The following is a 22750-nucleotide window of genomic DNA, read 5'->3' as shown; positions in this document are numbered from 1 at the left end:
TCCTCCTACGACCTTCCAAATTACTGGCGTTACAAAAGAAACAAAGATAAACATGTAAAAGCAACACTGACAAAGTCATATTTCATTGGTGTATTCACAGCCCATTGGCATGTTTTTACCAAGTGACAAGTGCAACGCTGTAGTCCATATTATGAAAGACACATTAATAAGGCCCAAAGACTTGTTAAAACCAAGTAAAGCGAACCAATCAGAATGCAACGCATGCATTCGTCATACAGTTCACGATAAAAACACTAGAGGCTTCTTCTTTTTTTCTTTTTTTTTTTTTTACACAAATACTGTTTGAGGTTCACTCCTTGGTCAGTAAAATGATGCTTCTTTATGAGCTACACAGGATAAATTTGCTTCTATAGAAGAATACTGGTTCAGGAGCTTTACACACTCCCTTTTTGTACATGTGCAAAACCTTGCTGCAGTAGCAAGAGGAGGCCACACGAGGTCGCTGTCTCTCACTCGTCAAATCACTGCGGTCTGCTACAGAGCAGGAGGAGGGAGAATGGAACACTTTCAGGTCCGTAAAAAAAAAGGGCATTGTGGTGAGCAGCGGGCCATTGGTTCAACGTCACAGCGTGACTTTGCTGAGTCTGAGCGAGAGGCTGGAGCGGTGATGCTGAGCGCGCGGCAGCGTGGAGCTGCAGCGGCTACGCAGCTGCACCGGACGACCCGACGAACCTCGCACGCGCAGCAGAAAGTCGAAGTTGGCCGAGGTGTTCATGGCGTAGAAGACGTTGGCGTTGTCTGGAATGATCAGCTCTGTGAAAGAAAAACTGACCTATTATTCATCTTTGAAAATATATATAAATAAATAAATGATAAATGGGTTGTACTTGTATAGCGCTTTTCTACCTTCAAGGTACTCAAAGCGCTTTGACACTACTTCCACATTTACCCATTCACACACACATTCACACACTGACGGAGGGAGCTGCCATGCAAGGCGCTAACCAGCACCCATCAGGAGCAAGGGTGAAGTGTCTTGCTCAGGACACAACGGACATGACGAGGTTGGTACTAGGTGGGGATTGAACCAGGGACCCTCGGGTTGTGCACGGCCACTCTTCCACTGCGCCACGCCGTAAAAAATAGTACCTTTGTCTATATAATTTTGTGATTTGTGTGGTAATTTTGCATGAGTATTTAAAAATATTTTTCTTATACAATTCATCAATTTGCACCTAGCAAGCCAAAACTACAATATAAATGGGATATTAAGTTAAAGTACCAATGATTGTCACACACACACTATCCATCCATCCATTTTCTACCACTTATTCCCTTCGGGGCCGCGGGGGATGCTGGAGCCTATCTCAGCTACAATCGGGCGGAAGGTCCACCCTGGACAAGTCGCCACCTCATCGCAGGGCCAACACAGATAGACAGACAACATTCACACTCACATTCACACACTAGGGCCAATTTAGTGTTGCCAATCAACCTATCCCCAGGTGCATGTCTTTGGAGGTGGGAGGAAGCCGGAGTACCCGGAGGGAACCCACGCAGTCACGGGGAGAACATGCAAACTCCACACAGAAAGATCCCGAGGCCGGGATTGAACTCACGACTCCTCAGGACCTTCGTATTGTGAGGCAGACGCACTAACCCCTCTACCACCGTGCTGCCCGCACACACACTAGGTGTGGTGAAATTACCCACTGCATTTGACCCATCCTCTTGTTCCACCCCCTGGGAGGTGAGGGGAGCAGTGAGCAGCAGCGGTGGCCGCGCTCAGGAATCATTTTGGTGATTTAACCCCCAATTCCAACCCTTGATGCTGAGTGCCAAGCAGGGAGGTAATGAGTCCCATTTTTATAGTCTTTGGTATGACTTGACCGGGGTTTGAACTCACGACCTACCGATCTCAGGGCGGACACTCTAACCCAGTGGTTCTTAACCTGGGTTCGATCGAACCCTAGGGGTTCGGTGAGTCGGCCTCAGGGGTTCGGCGGAGCCTATGCCGCGGAGGTCAAGAAACACCCAACTCATCGTGAGAATAAAAACTTCTCCCTACCGGCATATTATGGATACCCGCAAACAATGTACTCTCTAATTTCCATCTGATTTGCAGGTGTGTAATTTGTTGTGAGTTCATGCACTGTGTTGGTTTTGTTCTTTGAACAAGGTGATGCTCATACACGGTTCATTTTGTGCACCAGTAAAAAAACATATGACTTTGTCTTATATTTGAAAAAAATATATAATTAATTTTTCACTAAAGAAGGGCGCATATGAAACTGGTGGGGTTCGGTACCTCCAACAAGGTTAAGAACCACTGCTCTAACCACAAGGCCACTGAGCAGGTTCATGCTCCTGTGAGTTTATTTATGGACAGAATTTATTTCCTGACCGAGATTACACCAAAAATGAACCAAACTCCGCCCTACCTCTCTCCTCAGAGATGACCTGGACTAGCTCATATCCTTCCTCCGGCTCCTCCTCCAGGTTGTGTTTGGCCATGGCTCGGGAAATGACCGCCCTCGTCTTGTCTTGACTGGTCAGCTGTCATGGTGGACAAGATTGCTTTGAGTCTATTCTTCAAATAGGCACAATAACATTAAAAGTGAGAGACAAAGAGCGGATAAAGACGCACCAGTATGCTCTTGTAGAGGTTGCCATTGCCGTGCTCCAGACTGACCCGGACGATACAGGCGTCCTGGACCTGCGTGTTGTACACAGGGGTTTGGCTCGGGGAGGTGGGGGACATGGGGGTGAGGGACACGGAGCGTCGGTGGGTGCAGGGCGGTCCGGGAAGCGAGGGAGACACGGGCGTCATGGAGACGCTAGTGGTGGATGAACCTGTGTCCATGGAGTGGAGGGAAGTGCAAGAAGAAGACTCCGACAGCTGAACAGAAACATAACATTTGAATTATACGGAGGAAAACAAATGTGCATTATTAAACCTAATTAAGATGGACATTCACCTTGTTTTGCTGGGGGTCCGAACTGTGGGTGGGGGTCAGTCCCTCACTGTCTGAAGGGCTGCTGGAGTCACTGGAAGACACGCTGACAGAGTCCATGCTCTCCCCTGAGCTTCCAGTAGGGGGCGAGCGTGGCGTCTCTCTGACCGGAGAACTGGATGCACTGCTGTCGGTGCCAAGGAAGAGCCTGGAGAATAGAAGTTGTCATGAGGGAATAAGCGGTAGAAAATGGATGGATGGATGGATGGATGTCTCGTTAATACAATCTATTTGTAGTTTGATTCTATCTTAAAAACATCCATACATACCATAAACCTGCTTATCTGTATTCTCAGCTTTGATTGATTAAAAAGTTTATTGAGTTTGAGTTTGAGTTTATTTCGAACATGCAAGCATACAACATGATACATCACAATCTCCAGTTTCTCTTTTCAACCTGTTCGAAAAGGAGTAGGAAGAAGCAGAGCTTATTTAATCCTACCCCTTTTCTTTTACATAACAGTTGCTAAAACTTTTGTTCACTTCCTGTTCTCAATTTATTCACAATATACTCCATAAGTAATCACAATAAAAATAAGTCAATAAATAATAATTGGTGAAGTAAGTTACATTTCATATGTTGAGATAAGTAAGATTATTTTGAGAGTGAAAGAATGAAATAATGGATGAGTTAAATAAATTCAGAATGTTTATCATGGTTCTTCTTCTTTGTACTTTGTAAACACTTTAAGTTTGAAGAGTTTCTTGAAGTGGATCATATTAGTACATTGTTTGATTGCTTTGCTTAATCATCTTAAAGAATTAAATCCATGTAATGCTTTAAAAAGGCAAATGGATGGCACAAAAAGCCAAAAGGCTTGTTTCCATTGTGGTCCATTAAATATTCATCACATTTGATACATTCAATCATAAAATATATATAACCTGTAACATGTATATAAAAAATTATGTTAAAAAACTGATCAATTATGTACATATACACAGTATACATGTCAGGTGATTTGAAAAACAATATATACAAAAAATGGGGGGTGCGGGGGGGTATATAAACTATGTACATGACACTATGCACATGTTGACTCCAAGAGTGTGCAAAACAGAATGAGAAAATATATATACACTATAACCACATATAAACCTGTTAGATGGCTTGTGCAGCCCTTTGAGACACTTGTGATTTAGGGCTATATAAATAAACATTGATTGATAAACACTGATTGATAGATGCTTCGGAAAGTTGCTGGGGATCAATTTTGGTTCAGATCAGGTAGAGGTTGAGCTGAGCCAGGATTTTATGGTAGTTTTAAAATTTAGTAGGGAATTTGGAATTTTAAGGTCTGTTGGTAGTGCATTCCACTGTGTGGTGGAAAAATAGTAGAATGCATTTTTCCCATGAGAGTCTTGAATTTGGGGGAGACAAGGTCTGAGGAACTCCCTCTCGTGTAGTACCTGTGAGCATCACTTACTCTGGTGAAATAGTTGGACATGTACTTGGGGACAGTTTCTCTGAGTATTTTGAATACCAGGCACATTGCGATTCAACTCTAAGCCATCCCAATTTGGTAAAGTAGGCTTGAGTTAGGTGAGCCCTGTATGGGAGGTTGAGCGGGAGTCTCCCCAGCTTGTTTTGGGAAGTTTGCAGTTTTGTTTTTAGCGGCCTGGGGATACTGGTGAACCATGAGGTGCAGGCGTAGTCAAAATGCCCAAAAATCTAGTTTCATTATTGATCTTGGTGATTTCTTTTAATGCCATTTTTTCACCCGAGAGTGTTGTCCAATATACAACCGAGGTAAATTACCTTGTCTTTGCTGGTGATTATGGTATCACCTGCTTTAATTGTAAAGCCCGGGGATTTACCTAGGTTGTGCTTGGACCCAAATAGGATGGACTCTGTTTTATACAGATGTAGTGACAGTTTGTTATCGGAAAGCCAGAGACAGAGATTACTTAGTTCGCTGTTTCTTGCTAGTGACAGTCACAACTATGGTACCAGGCTAGCCCTGAGAGGTGCTCTCAACCACCTTAAACCCAAAACTGATGTTTTGAAAAAGACTGTTATGTATAGGGAAATCACTTACTGGAATCGACTTCCACAATATCTGGTATCAATCACCAGGAGAGTGGGTTTTAAGAATAGACAGAGGAGAAGTATTGCGGAAAGAGATTATTCTACATTGTACCTAATGTCATGACTGATTTATTTATCTTCTTTTGACTAATTTTTTGCTCAAATTCATTCTTGTTTCAGGTTATCGTTTTCATATTGATATTATCTTGATTTTGTATGTGCTTTATGTCATATTTTATTCATTATGGTACTTTTTTGTCACTTATAATATTGTTTGTCTTTGGTATACTAATGTGTTTATTGTAGGCCATTGGTTCTTTGTTTTATTTTTGCAAAAAATATATATATATTTTTTATATTGCTCTTTTTTATCTTTGGTATGAACATTATTATGTAAACTCCAAGTTATTGTTTTTTTATTTTTTGTTGTTGCTATTTTTGTATTACCGGTACAAAATGTTATTATTGATCATGTTGTACTGCATTGTAATCTTTTGTTTTGTGATTGTGTGATGTTTTTTGCCTGGACCCCAGGAAGAATACTCTCCACTGCAGTGTATACCAATGGGGATCCTTAATAAACTAAACTAAACTAAACTAAACTAAACTATTGATTATATATAGTATATGTATCTATATACTTACAGGCTGAGTCTCTTCACCATGCTTTTTCGGGGCTTGGGCGACGTCGGGCTGCTGTCGCCAAGACCTTCGATTTCACATGACAAGGTGTAGCTGCAAACATTAAAACATCACAAACATTAGCGTTGTAAAGCAAAGAGACAAGGAGGACGGACAAAGGAAAAGGAAAGATTAAGGCCATGTCCACACGAACACGGACAGTTTCAAAAACGCATATTTGGTGTTAAAGCGATCTCCATCCACACAAGTGTAGTTTCAAAACTGTCTCTGTCCACACACAAACGCATACACCTGCTGTCAGGCACATTTTGTCCAATCAGAAGCCAGAAAAAAAGCAGCCACAGCTGACTTGTTGGCATTACATCTCTGTTATGCTTATTTTGATATACGAAACCGGGGGTGTCAAAGTCAAGGCCCGCGGGCGGAATTAATTATCCATGTCCCCCGGGATGATATTTGATTAGTATTAGAACCGGCCCGCAGGCCACAGCCGCCTGCTGCTGTTTTGCGCGCACCAATAGTCCATCAGTGTTGGCGCTAGGAATTTTCAAAATTACCCCATCAAGTCATAAAAAAGGGGTCCCACAGTAAATTTTTGGGGTCCCACTTTTTTGTAACTGTTTTGCAAACAAATGATAAATGTATGCATTATCCTGTTATATCTCACATTCTACATTGTGTTTTGGAAAAACGTTGTCATAAACGTTACTTAATTCATAAAAAAAAAAAAAACTTTTTTTTTTTTTAATGCATTCTAATGTATTTAATGCATTTTAATGTATTCAGTTATAAACATTCATTCACTTTCTTCTTTCCTTCATGGATCTAAACTTTACCGCTGCTGGTATTTTTAAAAATATTTTTATTGTAATATTTTCAGAATGTGTTTGTTGTATTCTTGGCCAAAGTAAGACAAAGAAAACAATCTGAAGTTGTCTGTATTTTTTAGTTTTAATGCTATGATTTTAATAGTCAGGCAGTGCACAGATTTTCCTCCATGCGGCCCCTGAGCTATAATGAGTATGACACCCCTGAACTAGACGTGCACAATGACATATACATTATCTTTAAAACCAACCTGCACGTACACAGAGCCCTGGGAACATTATTATCTCCTTTTTTCAGTGTTTAAAGCACGCATGCACACCTGTGCTGCTGAAACCCAATACTGATAGAATTATAACATGTTCACAACATGGTGATGTATCACATGTGCACTGAAGTGAACATTATTTCTAAAATCAGCACACACTAACGAGCCAAGGAAACCATTTTGCATGTTTAAGTGCCTATATAAAGTGCCGCTGCAAAACTCTCGTGGAATTATAAAGCATTTTAATCATCGATATAGTGATATAGTACATGTTCAATGAAGTGTATATTGTCTTTAACATCGGTACACACTACAAGGAGGACACTACATCATGTTTCTTTGTTGTTGCTTGGTCGCTTTTTACGGCTCCTTCTACAAAAATGGAAGCAACACATGTAAGTTGACTTCATGATTTGTTGTTAAATAAGGACTAAAAACATAAGATAATGTTGCACCTTTCTTATGACAGAGCAAAAAGTCTTGCTTGTCAAAATTGTCCCATCAAATGGAGGTTCCAAAGCGATCGTATCCAAAACAGCTGACTGTCATTAGCGCCGGCGGGAGTGTCGCAAAACCCATTTTGATGTGTCTTTTTAATCAATGTAAAGTGAAAATAGTAGCATGTTTGCATTCAAACATTCAGTAAGTCCTCTTTTAGTGTGTTTAAAGGCAGCAAGGCAGTGTTGTTTAACTTTGTAAATGACAGCACACAAGAGTGATGTCATCACAAGTCTCCATTTTTGCCGTGTACACACAAGTTTTTGGCCAGCGTTTGCAAAAGTCTGCATTTTTAAAGACAAAAGTATGGGTTTGCGTGTGGACAAGAGGCCTAAACGCAGAGATAAGTATGCCTTTATTAAGTATCTGTGTTCGTGTGGACATGGCCTAAGAATAAGAAACGCAAAAAAAAGGGCAGGAAGAATAGTACATTTTAATGCATTAATTGTGACTAGTGGCCGTTTCTGCAATCGGCAGGGTGGGCTCTGACAAGAACGAGGCAGTAGAAAAACAAAATGCTGTCATGTCTGTCATGCTAACTTAAGTCAAAAAATGGCAGCAGACTGTATTTGTGTTTGATTGTCTTGCTGGGATGTAACTAAAACTGATTGTAGCAAAAACGGCAAAAAATACAAATAAATCGCAGTATTTCCTAGTTGGGGCGGTATAGCTTGGTTGGTAGAGTGGCCTTGCCAGCAACTTGAGGGTTCCAGGTTCGATCCCCGCTTCCGCCATCCGAGTCACTGCCGTTGTGTCCTTGGGCAAGACACTTTACCCACCTGCTCCCAGTGCCACCCACACTGGTTTAAATGTAACTCAGATAATGGGTTTCACTATGTAAAAAGCGCGTTGAGCCACTAGAGAAAAGCGCTATATAAATATAATTCACAAAATATAATTCCCACTAATAGATGATTGATGGAAGATGGAGGGGCCATAGCATTTTTTTAAATTAATTCTGGGGCAGCGAGAGTGCCACTATTGAGAATCCCCTAGAAATAACATTCCACTCACAAAAATAAAAAATAAATATAATGGAGTGTCATACTTTTGTTCCTATGTTAGTGGTTTACTTCCTTGTTCCTGGGGATGACGTAAAATGACAGAACCATATATTTTTTGACTCAGGGATGCCATGGGGTTTGCTTCAATTGTGTTTAAAATAACAAAAAGTGAACATTTATTAGTCTAACAAAATTTCCACCAGAGAGATTGACGTATTATTTACCGATTAGATCAGGGGTAGGGAACCTATGGCTCTAGAGCCAGATGTGGCTCTTTTGATGACTGCATCTGGAATCTCAGATAAATCTTAGCTGACATTACTTAACAGGATAAGTACTGAATAATTCCGCTGGTAATCACGATGTTAAAAATAACGTTCAAAATATAAAACATTCTCATGCATTTTAATCCATCCATCTGTTTTCTACCGCACCTGTTCAAGAAGTCGCATTAATGGTAAGAAGTATTTTATTTATTATTGGTTAGCTTCAGAATAACAATGTTATTAAAAAGAATGAGAGACTTATTATACTCTAAAAATGTTGGTCTTACTTAAAAATGCACGCATTTAGTTGTATTCAGTGTTAAAAAATATTATATGGCTCTCTCAGCCAAAAAGGTTCCCGACCCCTGGATTAGATGGATGAGACTCTACATTTGCATTCTCGGGCAGGGGTAATTAACAAGATTTGCATCAAAATCTAATCTGTTCTTGTTCACATCCACAAAGTTAAATGTTGTTTTAAATGTCAAACTGTGATTACCTTTCCTCCTCGCTGAGCTGAGTTTGCCTCTTGAACCAGCGCAGGAACACCTGTTCCGGAGTCAGACAGTAGCTGTTGCAGGCCGACTGGAGCAGCTTGATCTGGGCAATCACCTCAAACTCCTGCAAAAATCATTGGTCACAAATTAGTTTGGATTCCAAAAGGGAGGCCCGTGTCGAGACGTTCAATTACTAGACTTAGACCTACTCTGCGTCTCTTCTCAAAGTTGATCAGACCACCCTGCGGAGAACACAAAGAGACACACATTTACTGTAGACGGACCACTCGCAGAAACAGGCAGAGCAAAAATAAATAAATACACATAATTCCTCACACGCTCACTGACAGTCATTTCTGACAGATGCCTCTCACATGCGCAGCCTCATGTAAACTTGCAAACACATGCACTCGAACATTCAACAACATACAACAGGTGCAAACATACACAGACACACTAGACACTTCATTAGGTACACCTGCACAACCTAAATAGAGAATCCACTAGGAGACTCTTAAACGTGCGCCTGTACCTAATGTTGTGGCCACTGAGTGTTGTTTTACTTCTGTTTACCTCTACTAGGTCAGGAAGTGCTGTATCCAGCATGGTCAAGTCTGTCAGAAAGGTCCCCAGGTAGGGTATGGTTCCCTGCATGGCTCCCTAAAGAGGAAACAGTGATTCAACGGACGTGCGAGAAGAGGAATGTGCAACTCAAAAATATCCCCCGAAAGCACAGTTTTAGCTTCAGCTTTCAGTCTTTTGTCTCACCATTTCCTTTTGCAGCAGAAGTCTCTTGTGGGTACGTTTCTGATGCTCCTTGGCGCAACTCTCCAAACTGGCAAACTTGGAAGTACCTTCCTGTACGGAGGAGGAAAAAATAGCTTTGGTTACGGACGTTTTAAAAATAGCGACCTGCGGAATGTGCTTTCTTTTAAAATACATTTATCTGCTCTATTAACCGAGGCAAGTGATCACAAAGTAAAAGCTAGGTAAACACTAGGAATTCAACCAAGACAACTCCTTTTTAGTCTCTTGAGGAGACATTTACACTGTTTATATTTGACATGTTGCATAAACTGAGTAGGACTAAAATGCGTAATAAAAGATCCTTTGGTCATGCACTAATGGACAGCAACATCAACAGGATGCGTAAGTGCTTTCATACTCGCACCCTTTGTCCCTATTAATCAACATCTAATAGGCGTAATGTTGACTACATCTATTGAACAGCTGTGAATTACTGAATGTGTCTTAGGTTTAGCATGTTGTCATCACTACAGACCAGAATTTACTCAACGCATCCCTTTCAAATGCACTTTTCTGTTTGCCTGTTAGATTAATTTAACTAGTTTCTCTTGTTATATTCTTATTTTACTGTTATATTTTTATTCTCATTGTTGCTTTTTATTTTTATTCTATTGTAATATTTTTCTATTTTGTTTCCATTTATACCTCCATTATTTACTTTTTACAATTTTGTACACTGCTGCTGGAATTTAAATTTTCCTGAGGGAACTCTCCTGAAGGAATCTATAAAGTACTATCCATCTATCTATCTATCTATCTAATTACTTAAATGATTATATGGACAAACAACAATTTTGCCTTGTTCATATGCGCAATGTGACTCATTTCTGTTTAGATTCTTAAGCCCACAGCTGACCAATTGGGGGAAGAGAGTGATGTCATGTGTCTTGTTGTGATGCATTTAGGTGAGCTGGGAGTTTTTACTGTTACACCAAAACTGGAAATCGCAGAAAGTTAATAAAATAACTGCTAATTATTTAACCAATCTATCAAAACGAATATAACCACAAAACGGTAGACCTATGTGATTTCTCCCGACCAATCAGCGGACAAACGTGATGCTAATAATGGAAAAAGTTACACTTAAATGTAATGAAATACATACATCCATCCATTTTCTACCGCTTGTCCCTTTCTGGGTCGCGGGGGGTGCTGGAGCCTATCTCAGCTGCATTCGGGCGGAAGGCGGGGTACACCCTGGACAAGTCGCCACCTCATCGCAGGGCCAACACAGATAGACAACATTCACACACTAGGGCCAATTTAGTGTTGCCAATCATCCTATCCCCAGGTGCATGTCTTTGGAGGTGGGAGGAAGCCGGAGTACCCAGAGGGAACCCACGCAGTCACGGGGAGAACATGCAAACTCCACATACATGTATATTGTAAATATATTGTTGTGTACCACAATATTATTTGTCTGTGTGTGGTCATTCAGTTACAATTTGAGCAAAACCATTTTCTAGCGTGCACTCACCCTCATGAGCAGCTCTCTGCTGGTCAGGTAGTTGTTGTGATCAGAAAAGATGTCCGACAGCTCCTCAAACGTCTGCATGCTGTCTCTGAGGAGCACAGACAAGTCAGACAAGTGCAAAATGTTACTCTCTCCCCCCAATTAAGAGGACTTACTTATGTACGCAGTTCCAAACTCTCTTAAGCCTATACAGGGGGTTGGACTGCAGCGCGGACACGATGGCTCGCAAGGAGGAGAAATTCTTACGTATGCGACACTCCTGTTAAGAGAAACACAAACACAAAGGCAGTCAAAACTTGGAGTCAATAGACACATATGTACAAAAATAGCCTTTGTAAGTAAAGATGTGGCAACCTGAGCGATGTCTATCCAGCGCTGGATGATCCGCGCTCTGACATGCGGTCGTATCTGTCGATGTCGCAGCACCGTGCTGACCACACAAGCCGCGACCGCGTTGAACTGAGTGATGGTGGCCCGAATGGTGGGCGCGCTGTGCTTGTTGTGCTTCTTGTCCCTCTGGGACCAGATGGAGCCCAGGCAGTGGTGCGGCACCACCTTTTTGAACAGCAGCTGCAGCAAAGAAAAACAGGATAGCGTTGCACACCCTTTCCTTTAAAATACAATAACCTCCATGTTGGTGTTATCTCCTTCTACTCACTGCATCCATGTAGGTCAGCTGCTCAGCCACCAGGTCGGAGTCAAATGACAAAAAGTCCTCCTGGACCTCCCCGTCAACTTCATCCTCTTCCCCGAGGCTGTAGGAAGTGTTGCCGTGAAAGCCGGCTGAAAGCAAACAGTTGAATGGAATGGAATTCTGCAGATGACATAATGGTTATGAATGTAAGGAGTATTTTTCAAAATGTCTACCATCAGATTCGTCCGTGCTGGCTTGTATCCGCAGCTGTTCCAGCAGACCCTCTGCCCGTCGCAGGGCCTCCGAGCTGGGCAGGGCCTTACTGAGGTAATCTATCACCCTGTGAAGGCAGGGGTAGTCTGGAGGCTCCTGGAAGTCTTCAGGACACTGGTCCAGCCAGGCACGCAGGATAGAGGCTAAGGCACTGCGAGGACGACAGACATGTTTAGACACGGACTTCAAAGATCGCGGCGGCAAATCAATCGAATCTCACTTTCTGATGGCTCCATTGCTTTCGGATATTTGGCTTCTCTTGGCATCTGGCTGATTTTCTTCCACATTTCCATACCTGCAGCAGAGAATACGGCAAATAAAAACCATGGCATGCTGAATTGCCCCTGTAGTCATACCAAAATAGGCTGCACAGAGACTTTCTGTTTGTATTTACATCCAGTTTATGTCCAGTTTGATAGTACATCGCCTTTGCACATCATTAATACGTTATTGTAGAAAAGGCATGGGCTATCACTAGTTTTGTTTTTAATGACATTTTATTAAAACACTAGGGTTCCCTTTAGGTTCAAGAAGCCCTTCCAAAATGTAGGGTTGTTTTGAAATGTTATTGGGGACGCTGATACATGACTCAAACAATTTTATTGACCTTAAAGCAGGCAGGCACAATTTTTAGAAAAGGGGCATTGGAATTATGTTAAATGTGTGTGTTTACAATAAAACAAATACTTATATGGAATGAAATAATGATCATAAGATAAAATGTACAAATTAATAAAACTACGTCATAAAAACATTGTTTATCGCTGTTAATTGGTTCCGGAACTGAAAGTAATACATTCATTTCCGCAAAGTATGATTATGGTGCGAGTTTATTTTGGATAATCATACATAAATATTTTGAGTTTTTCATTACAACATGTCCAAACAGAAGTAGAGAGAAGCAGAGCTTACCCCTTTTTGTTTCGTAGTAATTGCTAACACATTTGTTTGTACTATCTGTAGCATAAACATTGATTAAATAAATAAATAAGTACATAGATTAATAAATAGCAATTATTAATTATAAATCAAATATTTTCATAGCGTCTCCAGTCCTCCCCGCGACTCCGAGAGGGACAAGCGGTAGAAAATGGATGGATGGATATTTTCATAGCTAGAGCATAAAAACATGTTTACGACCTTATAAATACATTTTTCCACATTATGACAGACATGAAATAACACATTTTAGTCACCTTTACATACTTTTAATCCAATATTGTAATGCTGCCTGATGTTGAGCCAATCAGTGGCCACAATACTGAACAGCGTGATGTGATTGTTTACTGTAGTGGCCAATACTAATTTATCTATATATGTTTTGTTTATTTAGCCATTTTCAATTCCTAAAAATTCTCAATTTAGAACCATTGTAGAATATGCATACATTTTTTTTTCTAAAATCCTAAACGTGCTGAAACCGCAATTATCGAAGCACAATGAGGATGGGACATCTGTAAAGCACTACTTTTTTATTTACTGTGAATATAATTGGAAAACATATTCTGGAGGTGTGAACTTTTCCGTTGATTCCATAGTGGAAATAAATGCCTTTGTTTGCACTTTTATCCTAATTCTTGCTAACTGTGTAGGTCTAATAGCTGTTTTATCATGTGAAAATCCCTACTATCCACCTCTACAGTTCTACAAATAAAACGGCATTGAACCCGCAGCAGCCCCCAAACTAGCGTGGCAGCAGCGCCTTACCTGTCGAGCAGGAGCTGCAGTACCGTCTGCGTGCTGGCAAAAGCTCTGTAAGTGGACAAGAAGATGGAGGTGTACGTGAGATCGTTGTCGCCGAACGCCGTCAATAGAGTCTCCACTAGACGCTCCAGGGTTCCGGCGCGGATGCTTCGGATCTTGCAGGTCTCTAGCTGGCTCACTGTGTGGCCTGGAGGCAAGCGGTCGCCGTCCGCCTAATCATAAACACACGCATACGTAGAAGTTCACAACACTTGTCTTGTGTATGTTTTGGAGTTTAAGAGGTGAGAGAAAGAGGAAGGACCGATTCTGACCTATTACTTTTTTTTTTTTTAATTCATCCAGATGTGTCTTACTATTGGAGAGTGAAACTGAGCGGTTGTAGAGCATCTAGGGGGGAGTAGTACAAAAAGTGGCATAGACAAAGAGTGTTAGGACGCTAAGGCAGGAAACTCGCCAATCTGCTTCCAATCAACGCAGAACCCTCCTACATCACCCCTTCGAGTTCTCCCACCACGCCCCTCTGATAACAAGTCAAGAAAAACACTTATCTGTCGCCGTGGCTGAGAGTTCCAATTCCAATGTGCAAAATGAAGTATGCAATGACATTCCAAAGTAAAACCAGCAATGAGCGTACGAACACATTGTCATCGTACTGGAAGTGCTTGACTGTGTATGATAAATACGCTATGGGGAATAAGTATTAGGACACCTCCAGGAAGTGGAAATGGAAGAAAACGTAAAATGTTGGGGCACACTCAGACTGACTTGTGTGCGATTTTGCCTTTCCTCACCTTTCACTCACACAACTTACAGCCTGTTTACGTGTCATGACTTCATAATACAACATTGTTGTTGACTCATATAGAGTTGTTTTTTTTGAGCGATCGAGCGATATGTTTTTTTCAGGGCCGATATCGATTATTAGTAGTCAAGGAGGCCCACAGCCAATATTTGGAGCCAATATTCAACTTCAGTAAAATTTAGGTATAGGTCAGTAAACAGCTGCTTGTTTTCTTTTAAATACTTTTTTTAGGAAACGTAGGACTAGTAGCGTCATAATGTTTTATGCGGCGCTAATGTTGTGGTTAACCTATTACCAAAAAACCTCAGGGGAAAACACAAACCCCTATATTAGGTGTGTCTAAGAGGAGCAAATAGTGTGGCCGTCTTATCACCGCAGCTTAGTAGAAAGGAGCACTGGTTAGTATTACTAACTTACTCTATACTTATCAATTTTTTTTTTTTTTTTTAATACCTAATACTGGTATTATATTTGCATATATTGCATCTGCTGATGCATTTCTGTTGTAAAAAAAACAAAACATCGGCAGATACCGATAAAAGAAGGTCGATATTGATATACAGGTAAAAGCCAGTAAATTAGAATATTTTGAAAAACTTGATTTATTTCAGTAATTGCATTCAAAAGGTGTAACTTGTACATTATATTTATTCATTGCACACAGACTGATGCATTCAAATGTTTATTTCATTTAATTTTGATGATTTGAAGTGGCAACAAATGAAAATCCAAAATTCCGTGTGTCACAAAATTAGAATATTACTTAAGGCTAATACAAAAAAGGGATTTTTAGAAATGTTGGCCAACTGAAAAGTATGAAAATGAAAAATATGAGCATGTACAATACTCAATACTTGGTTGGAGCTCCTTTTGCCTCAATTACTGCGTTAATGCGGCGTGGCATGGAGTCGATGAGTTTCTGGCAATGAGAGCCCAGGTTGCTCTGATAGTGGCCTTCAACTCTTCTGCGTTTTTGGGTCTGGCATTCTGCATCTTCCTTTTCACAATACCCCACAGATTTTCTATGGGGCTAAGGTCAGGGGAGTTGGCGGGCCAATTTAGAACAGAAATACCATTGTCCGTAAACCAGGCACGGGTAGATTTTGCGCTGTGTGCAGGCGCCAAGTCCTGTTGGAACTTGAAATCTCCATCTCCATAGAGCAGGTCAGCAGCAGGAAGCATGAAGTGCTCTAAAACTTGCTGGTAGACGGCTGCGTTGACCCTGGATCTCAGGTAACAGAGTGGATCAACACCAGCTGGACTGCCGCTGAGTGGTCCAAAGTCATGTTTTCTGACGAAAGCAAATTTTGCATTTCCTTTGGAAATCGAGGTCCCAGAGTCTGGAGGAAGACAGGAGAGGCACAGGATCCACGTTGCCTGAAGTCTAGTGTAAAGTTTCCACCATCAGTGATGGTTTGGGGTGCCATGTCATCTGCTGGTGTCGGTCCACTCTGTTTCCTGAGATCCAGGGTCAACGCAGCCGTCTACCAGCAAGTTTTAGAGCACTTCATGCTTCCTGCTGCTGACCTGCTCTATGGAGATGGAGATTTCAAGTTCCAACAGGACTTGGCGCCTGCACACAGCGCAAAATCTACCCGTGCCTGGTTTACGGACCATGGTATTTCTGTTCTAAATTGGCCCGCCAACTCCCCTGACCTTAGCCCCATAGAAAATCTGTGGGGTATTGTGAAAAGGAAGATGCAGAATGCCAGACCCAAAAACGCAGAAGAGTTGAAGGCCACTATCAGAGCAACCTGGGCTCTCATAACACCTGAGCAGTGCCAGAAACTCATCGACTCCATGCCACGCCGCATTAACGCAGTAATTGAGGCAAAAGGAGCTCCAACCAAGTATTGAGTATTGTACATGCTCATATTTTTCATTTTCATACTTTTCAGTTGGCCAACATTTCTAAAAATCCCTTTTTTGTATTAGCCTTAAGTAATATTCTAATTTTGTGACACACGGAATTTTGGATTTTCATTTGTTGCCACTTCAAATCATCAAAATTAAATGAAATAAACATTTGAATGCATCAGTCTGTGTGCAATGAATAAATATAATGTACAAGTTACACCTTTTGAATGCAATTACTGAAATAAATCAAGTTTTTCAAAATATTCTAATTTACTGGCTTTTACCTGTATGTCAAAATGCCAATAATCGGCCCGGCCGATAATCGTTCGATCCCAAGTTTTTATGCAAATGGATGTAATAAATCACTCTATATATCAAATTTTATTTACGGGAGGGTTGTCCATTACGTCGATGTGTCAGTCGATCGCCAGTCGATCGCCAGTCAGGCATTAAAATAATAGACCTAAAAATTAGCGATCAACAATCTTCACCCAGACGTCACTTGATTGACATTCACGGCACCCGAGGGTCTTGTGAGATGACGCTGGATGCTGCGAGCTCATTATTAAGAAAAAATGACCGACAGGAAAGCGAGAATCACATTTTATTTTAACAGACTCCAAAACTCTAAAGACCGACTGTGCAGTTCCTATCTTCACAAAAAAAGCACTGCTCCATCCTATCTCAGAAAGCTGGTGTGCACAAGCTAGCAAGCTACGGAGTTTGCCGCCAATGTATTTCTTGAAAAGTGTATAAAAACTACTGTCTGATTCCAATCAATGCAAGTCATCAGAATCAGGTAATACACCAACTTATATTCTTGTCTTCACGAAAGAAAGGAATCTATATGTGTTAAACATGCTTGTATTATCATTAAACACATTTAACTTGTTAACAAAAACGTTTCTTTCATAAATAAATAAATATAAATTATATATATGAATGAGGTAGATCCCCTTGACTTGATCAATTGAAAAGTAGCTTGCCTGCAAAAAAAGTGTGGGCACCCCTGATTTACGGTATATAGCCCTTAATCACAAGTGCCTCAAAGGGCTTCACAAACCACGATATCCCCGGATCTTAAACCATATGCGGGCAATAAAAAACCCAACCCAATGGGACAATGAGAAACCTTGGGAAGGACCACCCCCCGCCTGGGTGACCGGGTGCAATGGGTGTTGAGTGGGAACAGTTAATAATGTGGGAGTCCAGTCCATTGGGAGGCCAGCAGTGGGATCCTTTTGCATGTTTGTTATGAAAGGCGGCATTATAATAATAATGGACAGTATTTTTCCACAAGAAAACTGTCTGAAAAATGCAACTTATCCTCCATTCGGGATCGAGAAATTTGTACTTGCAAACCAACACGTGGCAGCAAACGACTTCAATCCTTAGCAAGTCAAGAGTTTTTTTTTCTGTCACGCACACAAAGGTAACCTTACACATAAGGCAGCCATTGGAAAAGAGGTGTATTAAAAGTTTAGCACGATATCAAACAACAGGAGGATTCATGATGCTAATTTTAAGATTGTTTTGATTAATGAAGTCATCTAAAAACTGTCAAGAGGCTAGGAAATATAAGCCTGTGATGGCCAGATGTTGAGAACATGATTGTCTTAATATTAGCTTTTTCGTCTTCCTAAAAAAGCAGAAGATTATTTTGGTGCTAATAAGGGGTGCAAGGTACAATCACACTGATATACGAGGTTGGGTTCTGAAGTGATGTGTGATCAAGAAAGTGTACTTGGTTTGGTATAAGGGCCACAGCACTCGCACTAATCAAGCACACTGGACTTTAGGTGTCAAGTGAGCTCCTACAAGTGAGCAACATTAGAGAGCCACATAATTAAAATAAACACACCATCTCATTTTGGCTCTGATACAGCTGGCATTTTGTACAGTGACCATTATAGCGTCCTTTCGCTTAGTCAACGTTTTTCCTTTTCAGTGCATAAAAGGCTGCAAAACACACAAGATCCAGCTTTCTCGTGTACACAACAGAACAATCATATGTGTTAATTCCACAGATGACGCGTGTTCCTGCTCTCCTGCTGCTAAATCGCCTAAACCCCCCCCAACGTAAATACTCGGCAGTTTTACTGAAATACTGCTGAGCGTGTCACAACGCGGCGTAAACAACATCGTTTAGGAAACAGAGGTGTCTTGTGGGTAACAGACGTTAAATGCACAACTCAAGGAAAAGCCTTTAATGCTTTTTAATGCCGGAGCTGCATTTCGTTAAACTACTGCTGCTGCAAAATGGAGAGGGGGTAGGAGTGAGCAGTTCAGGAAAGTCAGGAAATCACATGCTTTGGCTCAAAGAGAATGAGCAGCGTCGGTCGCTGTTAAAGGTGAAATCCACAGCGGGAGATTTATAGCTCCGACGTTAAAACAACACAATGGTTCGTTCGGGTTGGAAGCAATGGAGATGAGCTCTCTCTGCACAAATAGGTCAATGTCTTAAAAGTGTACACACTTGATATTTTTCACTTGGAATGCACGTTTGTCACTAAGAGAGTGGAAAAGGCATTAAGTTACCAAACAGACAAGAGATACACATTACCACAGTGCTGCTGCTGTGAGAGTATTGAGTTCACACACTCACCCCCAGCCATCTTGCACCCTTGTTAGCTGCCTGTTGAATCTGAACCCTCTTCAGTGTTACATTGTAGATGGCTCCTTCCTCCACTTCCTCCCCCCAGTCCTGCACAGAGCTCTGCACAGAGGGAAAAGAATGTACAGTATAATAATCGATCACATCAACATATATCGTATATAAACTACAACAGTCAAAGCAAACGCATGATATTCATTACAAAAACTATCACATTAATTATGTATGAAACAGATTATTTACGCAATTTATTTTGACCGCAGATGCTCCTTTAACCACGGAGGCGGCTCAGGTTGATATACATACATATACAGTACAGGCCAAAAGTTTGGACAAACCTTCTCATTCAATGCGTTTTCTTATTTACATGACTATTTACATTGTAGATTGTCACCGAAGGCATCAAAACTATGAAAGGTGAAATAACCGAAAACATGTTTTATATTCTAGTTTCTTCAAAATAGCCACCCTTGTCTCCAATTACTGCTTTGCACACTCTTGGCATTCTCTCGATGAGCTTCAAGCACACGTATGAAGTAAAAAAAAACATTTCAGGTGATTACCTCTTGAAGCTCATCGAGAGAATGCCAAGAGTGTGCAAAGCAGTAATCAGACAAAGGGTGTTTTTTTTGAAGGAACTAGAATATAAAACATGTCTTCAGTTATTTCACCTTTTTTTGTTAAGTACATAACTTCACATGTGTTCATTCATAGTTTTGATGCGTTCAGTGACAATCTACAATGTAAATAGTCATGAAAATAAAGAAAATGCATTGAATGAGAAGGTGTGTCCAAAATTTTTGGCCTGTACTGTATATATATATGCATATATTATAGGGCTGCAGCTATCAGTTATTTTAGTATCGATGACAAAAGACGCTTTATAGCCTCATTGCGTATTTCAGGGAAACTAGTTGAAATCCATCCATCCATCTTCTTCCGCTTATCCAAGGTCGGGTCGCGGGGGCAACAGCTTAAGCAAGGAAGCCCAGACTTCCCTCTCCCCAGCCACTTTGTCCAGCTCCTCCTGGGGGATCCCGAGGCGTTCCCAGGCCAGCCGGGAGAGATAGTCTTCCCAGCGTGTCCTGGGTCCTCCCCGTGGCCTCCTACCGGTCGGACGTGCCCGAAACACCTTCCTAGGGAGGCGTTCGGGTGGCATCCTGACCAGATGCCCGAACCACCTCATATGGCTCCTTTCGATGTGGAGGAGCAGCGGCTTTACTTTGAGCTCCCCCCGAATGACAGAGCTTCTCACCCTATCTCTAAGGGAGAGCCCCGCCACCCGACGGAGGAAACTCATTTCGGCCGCTTGTACCCGTGATCTTGTCCTTTCAGTCATGACCGAAAGCTCATGACCATAGGTGAGGATGGGAACGTAGATCGACCGGTAAATCGAGAGCTTTGCCTTCCGGCTCAGCTCCTTCTTCACCACAACGGATCGATACAGCGTCCGCATTACTGAAGACGCCGCACCGATCCGCCTGTCGATCTCACGATCCACTCTTCCCCCACTCGTGAACAAGACTTCAAGGTACTTGAACTCCTCCACTTGGGGCAAGATCTCCTCCCCAACCCGGAGATGGCACTCCACCCTTTTACGGGAGAGAACCATGGACTCGGACTTGGAGGTGCTGATTCCCATCCCAGTCGCTTCACACTCGGCTGCGAGCCGATCCAGTGAGAGCTGAAGATCTTGGCCAGAGGAAGCCATCAGGACCACATCATCTGCAAATAGCAGAGACCTAATCCTGCAGCCACCAAACCAGATACCCTCAACACCCTGACTGCGCCTAGAAACTAGTTGAAATAATATATTTTTTAAAATAAATTCACATCATCAACATTGCAATTGCACTTTTAACATGGGTGCATTCATCCATCCAGCCATCCATTAATTTTCTACCGCGTGTCGGTCTCTGGGTCGCGGGGGGTGCTGGAGCCTATCCCAGCTGCACTCAGGCGGAGTGCACCCTGGACAAGTCGCAGGGCCAACACAGATAGACAGACAACAATCACAAAATTAATAAACAAAGAAACTCTACTGTTTGGAGCCACACAGATCACAACACCCACTCACCATTGCTCTCATGTGCTCTCTATTGCAGCAGCCGTGTGGAAACTATGTCCGTGTCTTTCAAGTTCTGGGCCCTCCAAATAGTCTGGACTTTAGTAACGCTAACGCTGGGCCGATAAAACAATATCAATATTAATCACGATTGACACGTAATCGATATTAATGAAACGTTCATTATACCGGTAGATATATTTTTGCTCGGAAGAAAGGGGAAGTTGTGAAGCAAGGTTGGTTGCATGAACAAAGACACTCGGTCTCCGGTAGCCGAGCAACGCGGGAAGTGATCACTGATCCGTTGGAGTGACACGCTAACAGCCATTCAGGCAACAGTATCAACTATCAAGTTTGGTGGCGCCATCTTGTTATCTCGTGGTTGATTCTTTGGAGTGAGAAGAGAAACGGTGATATCTTGATACAGGATATCAACTCAATAACAGAAACTTGTCTTAAGTTTTGTGGTGCAGACGGTGCGGCAACATCTTGACACTTCTAATGTCTCGGTCTAACGGTCGTAGGTCCCCAAAACTATTTTTCAATAACTTATCAATACTGCCATCTCGTGTCTCAAAACTACCTTCAAATCTACGATACAACAGAAACTAAATTTGAGTGTTGCAGAGAGCAACAAAATTGAAAAAGTCCCCTCGACAGTTTTTGTTTTTGTTAAACGGACTGTAGTCAGACCAATGTGGTCTGTAAATTATGCAACTCCCCACCAAAAGCAGTAATACCACAAACCTATTTGACCAACTTAGCTGTGCTAGCTAGTCCTACCAGGCTACCAGAAACACTATTCACTGATAAATAGCACCCTTGGTAAATTGGAAATTGCATTTCTGTATTTTTTGGCTGGCTTAGACAAGTCATTCAAAATACCAATAATTATATCAATCAATATAAAAGAACTTATATTGTGATACAGTTTTCAGCCATATCTCCCAGCCCTAAATTACGCTTACTAAACGATTAATCAAAACAAAACAATATAAAGCAATGCTTTTTCTTAATAATCGTTGCAGATTTAGTGTATGACATTGTGACAATAGAATCCTATTTGTGTCCAAAATCGGAGTCATTTTTAAGTTAATTTAAATTACGTGTAATAATACAAATAATTTGCTGAGATTAATCGCGATTAATCAAAATCCAAAAGGGTGATTAATCTGATGATAGAAAATAAACACTAATACAAACCAGTGATGAGGGCAGAAAACATAAATTTACAACAAAATCCAATGTATGCCTAGCTTTTGACAAATAAATTAGCTTAGCGTATTTTGGTCTATCTCTGACAACTATTAAGCCATTAAAAAACCCATTTGGACACAGTTTTGGAAAACCATGATCTAATTAATGATGGCAGACACTTTCTGCAATCAAACCTATTTTGCTTCCACCAAACTGTTTTTGGTAGCAAGACAAGAACGTTCTACTAGAGGTGTGGTGGTGCATGAGCATGGCCAAGTAAAATTCCATCGGATTTTGGATCTTCCGAAAAAATCCAGGA

The 22750-nt window shown here is 41.4% G+C and overlaps 1 protein-coding gene across 7 annotated transcripts in view; it reads right to left on the bottom strand.

The window, feature by feature from the left end:
• Positions 1-274: 274 nt before the first annotated feature.
• rgl1 (ral guanine nucleotide dissociation stimulator-like 1) overlaps positions 275-22750 on the bottom strand; it is a 90035-nt gene continuing 67559 nt past the window's right edge. For all 7 annotated transcript variants that reach the window (XM_061977962.1, XM_061977966.1, XM_061977963.1 and 4 more), the window contains 17 exons: positions 19161-19271; positions 13900-14108; positions 12413-12487; positions 12153-12343; positions 11944-12068; positions 11640-11855; positions 11441-11544; positions 11289-11373; positions 9773-9862; positions 9578-9664; positions 9214-9246; positions 9007-9128; positions 5650-5739; positions 2940-3123; positions 2609-2860; positions 2403-2517; positions 275-774 (listed from right to left, as the gene is read on the bottom strand). In XM_061977962.1, coding sequence (XP_061833946.1) covers positions 584-774; positions 2403-2517; positions 2609-2860; positions 2940-3123; positions 5650-5739; positions 9007-9128; positions 9214-9246; positions 9578-9664; positions 9773-9862; positions 11289-11373; positions 11441-11544; positions 11640-11855; positions 11944-12068; positions 12153-12343; positions 12413-12487; positions 13900-14108; positions 19161-19271 — 2280 coding nt within the window. In that variant the 3' untranslated portion in view covers positions 275-583. The remainder of the gene's footprint in view (positions 775-2402; positions 2518-2608; positions 2861-2939; positions 3124-5649; positions 5740-9006; positions 9129-9213; positions 9247-9577; positions 9665-9772; positions 9863-11288; positions 11374-11440; positions 11545-11639; positions 11856-11943; positions 12069-12152; positions 12344-12412; positions 12488-13899; positions 14109-19160; positions 19272-22750) is intronic.

The sequence above is a fragment of the Nerophis lumbriciformis genome, linkage group LG18, assembly GCF_033978685.3.
Source record: "Nerophis lumbriciformis linkage group LG18, RoL_Nlum_v2.1, whole genome shotgun sequence".
Taxonomy (NCBI): Eukaryota; Metazoa; Chordata; class Actinopteri; order Syngnathiformes; family Syngnathidae; genus Nerophis; species Nerophis lumbriciformis.
Note: the sequence above shows the minus strand (reverse complement) of the source record. Positions and strands in the feature narration are given on the sequence as shown.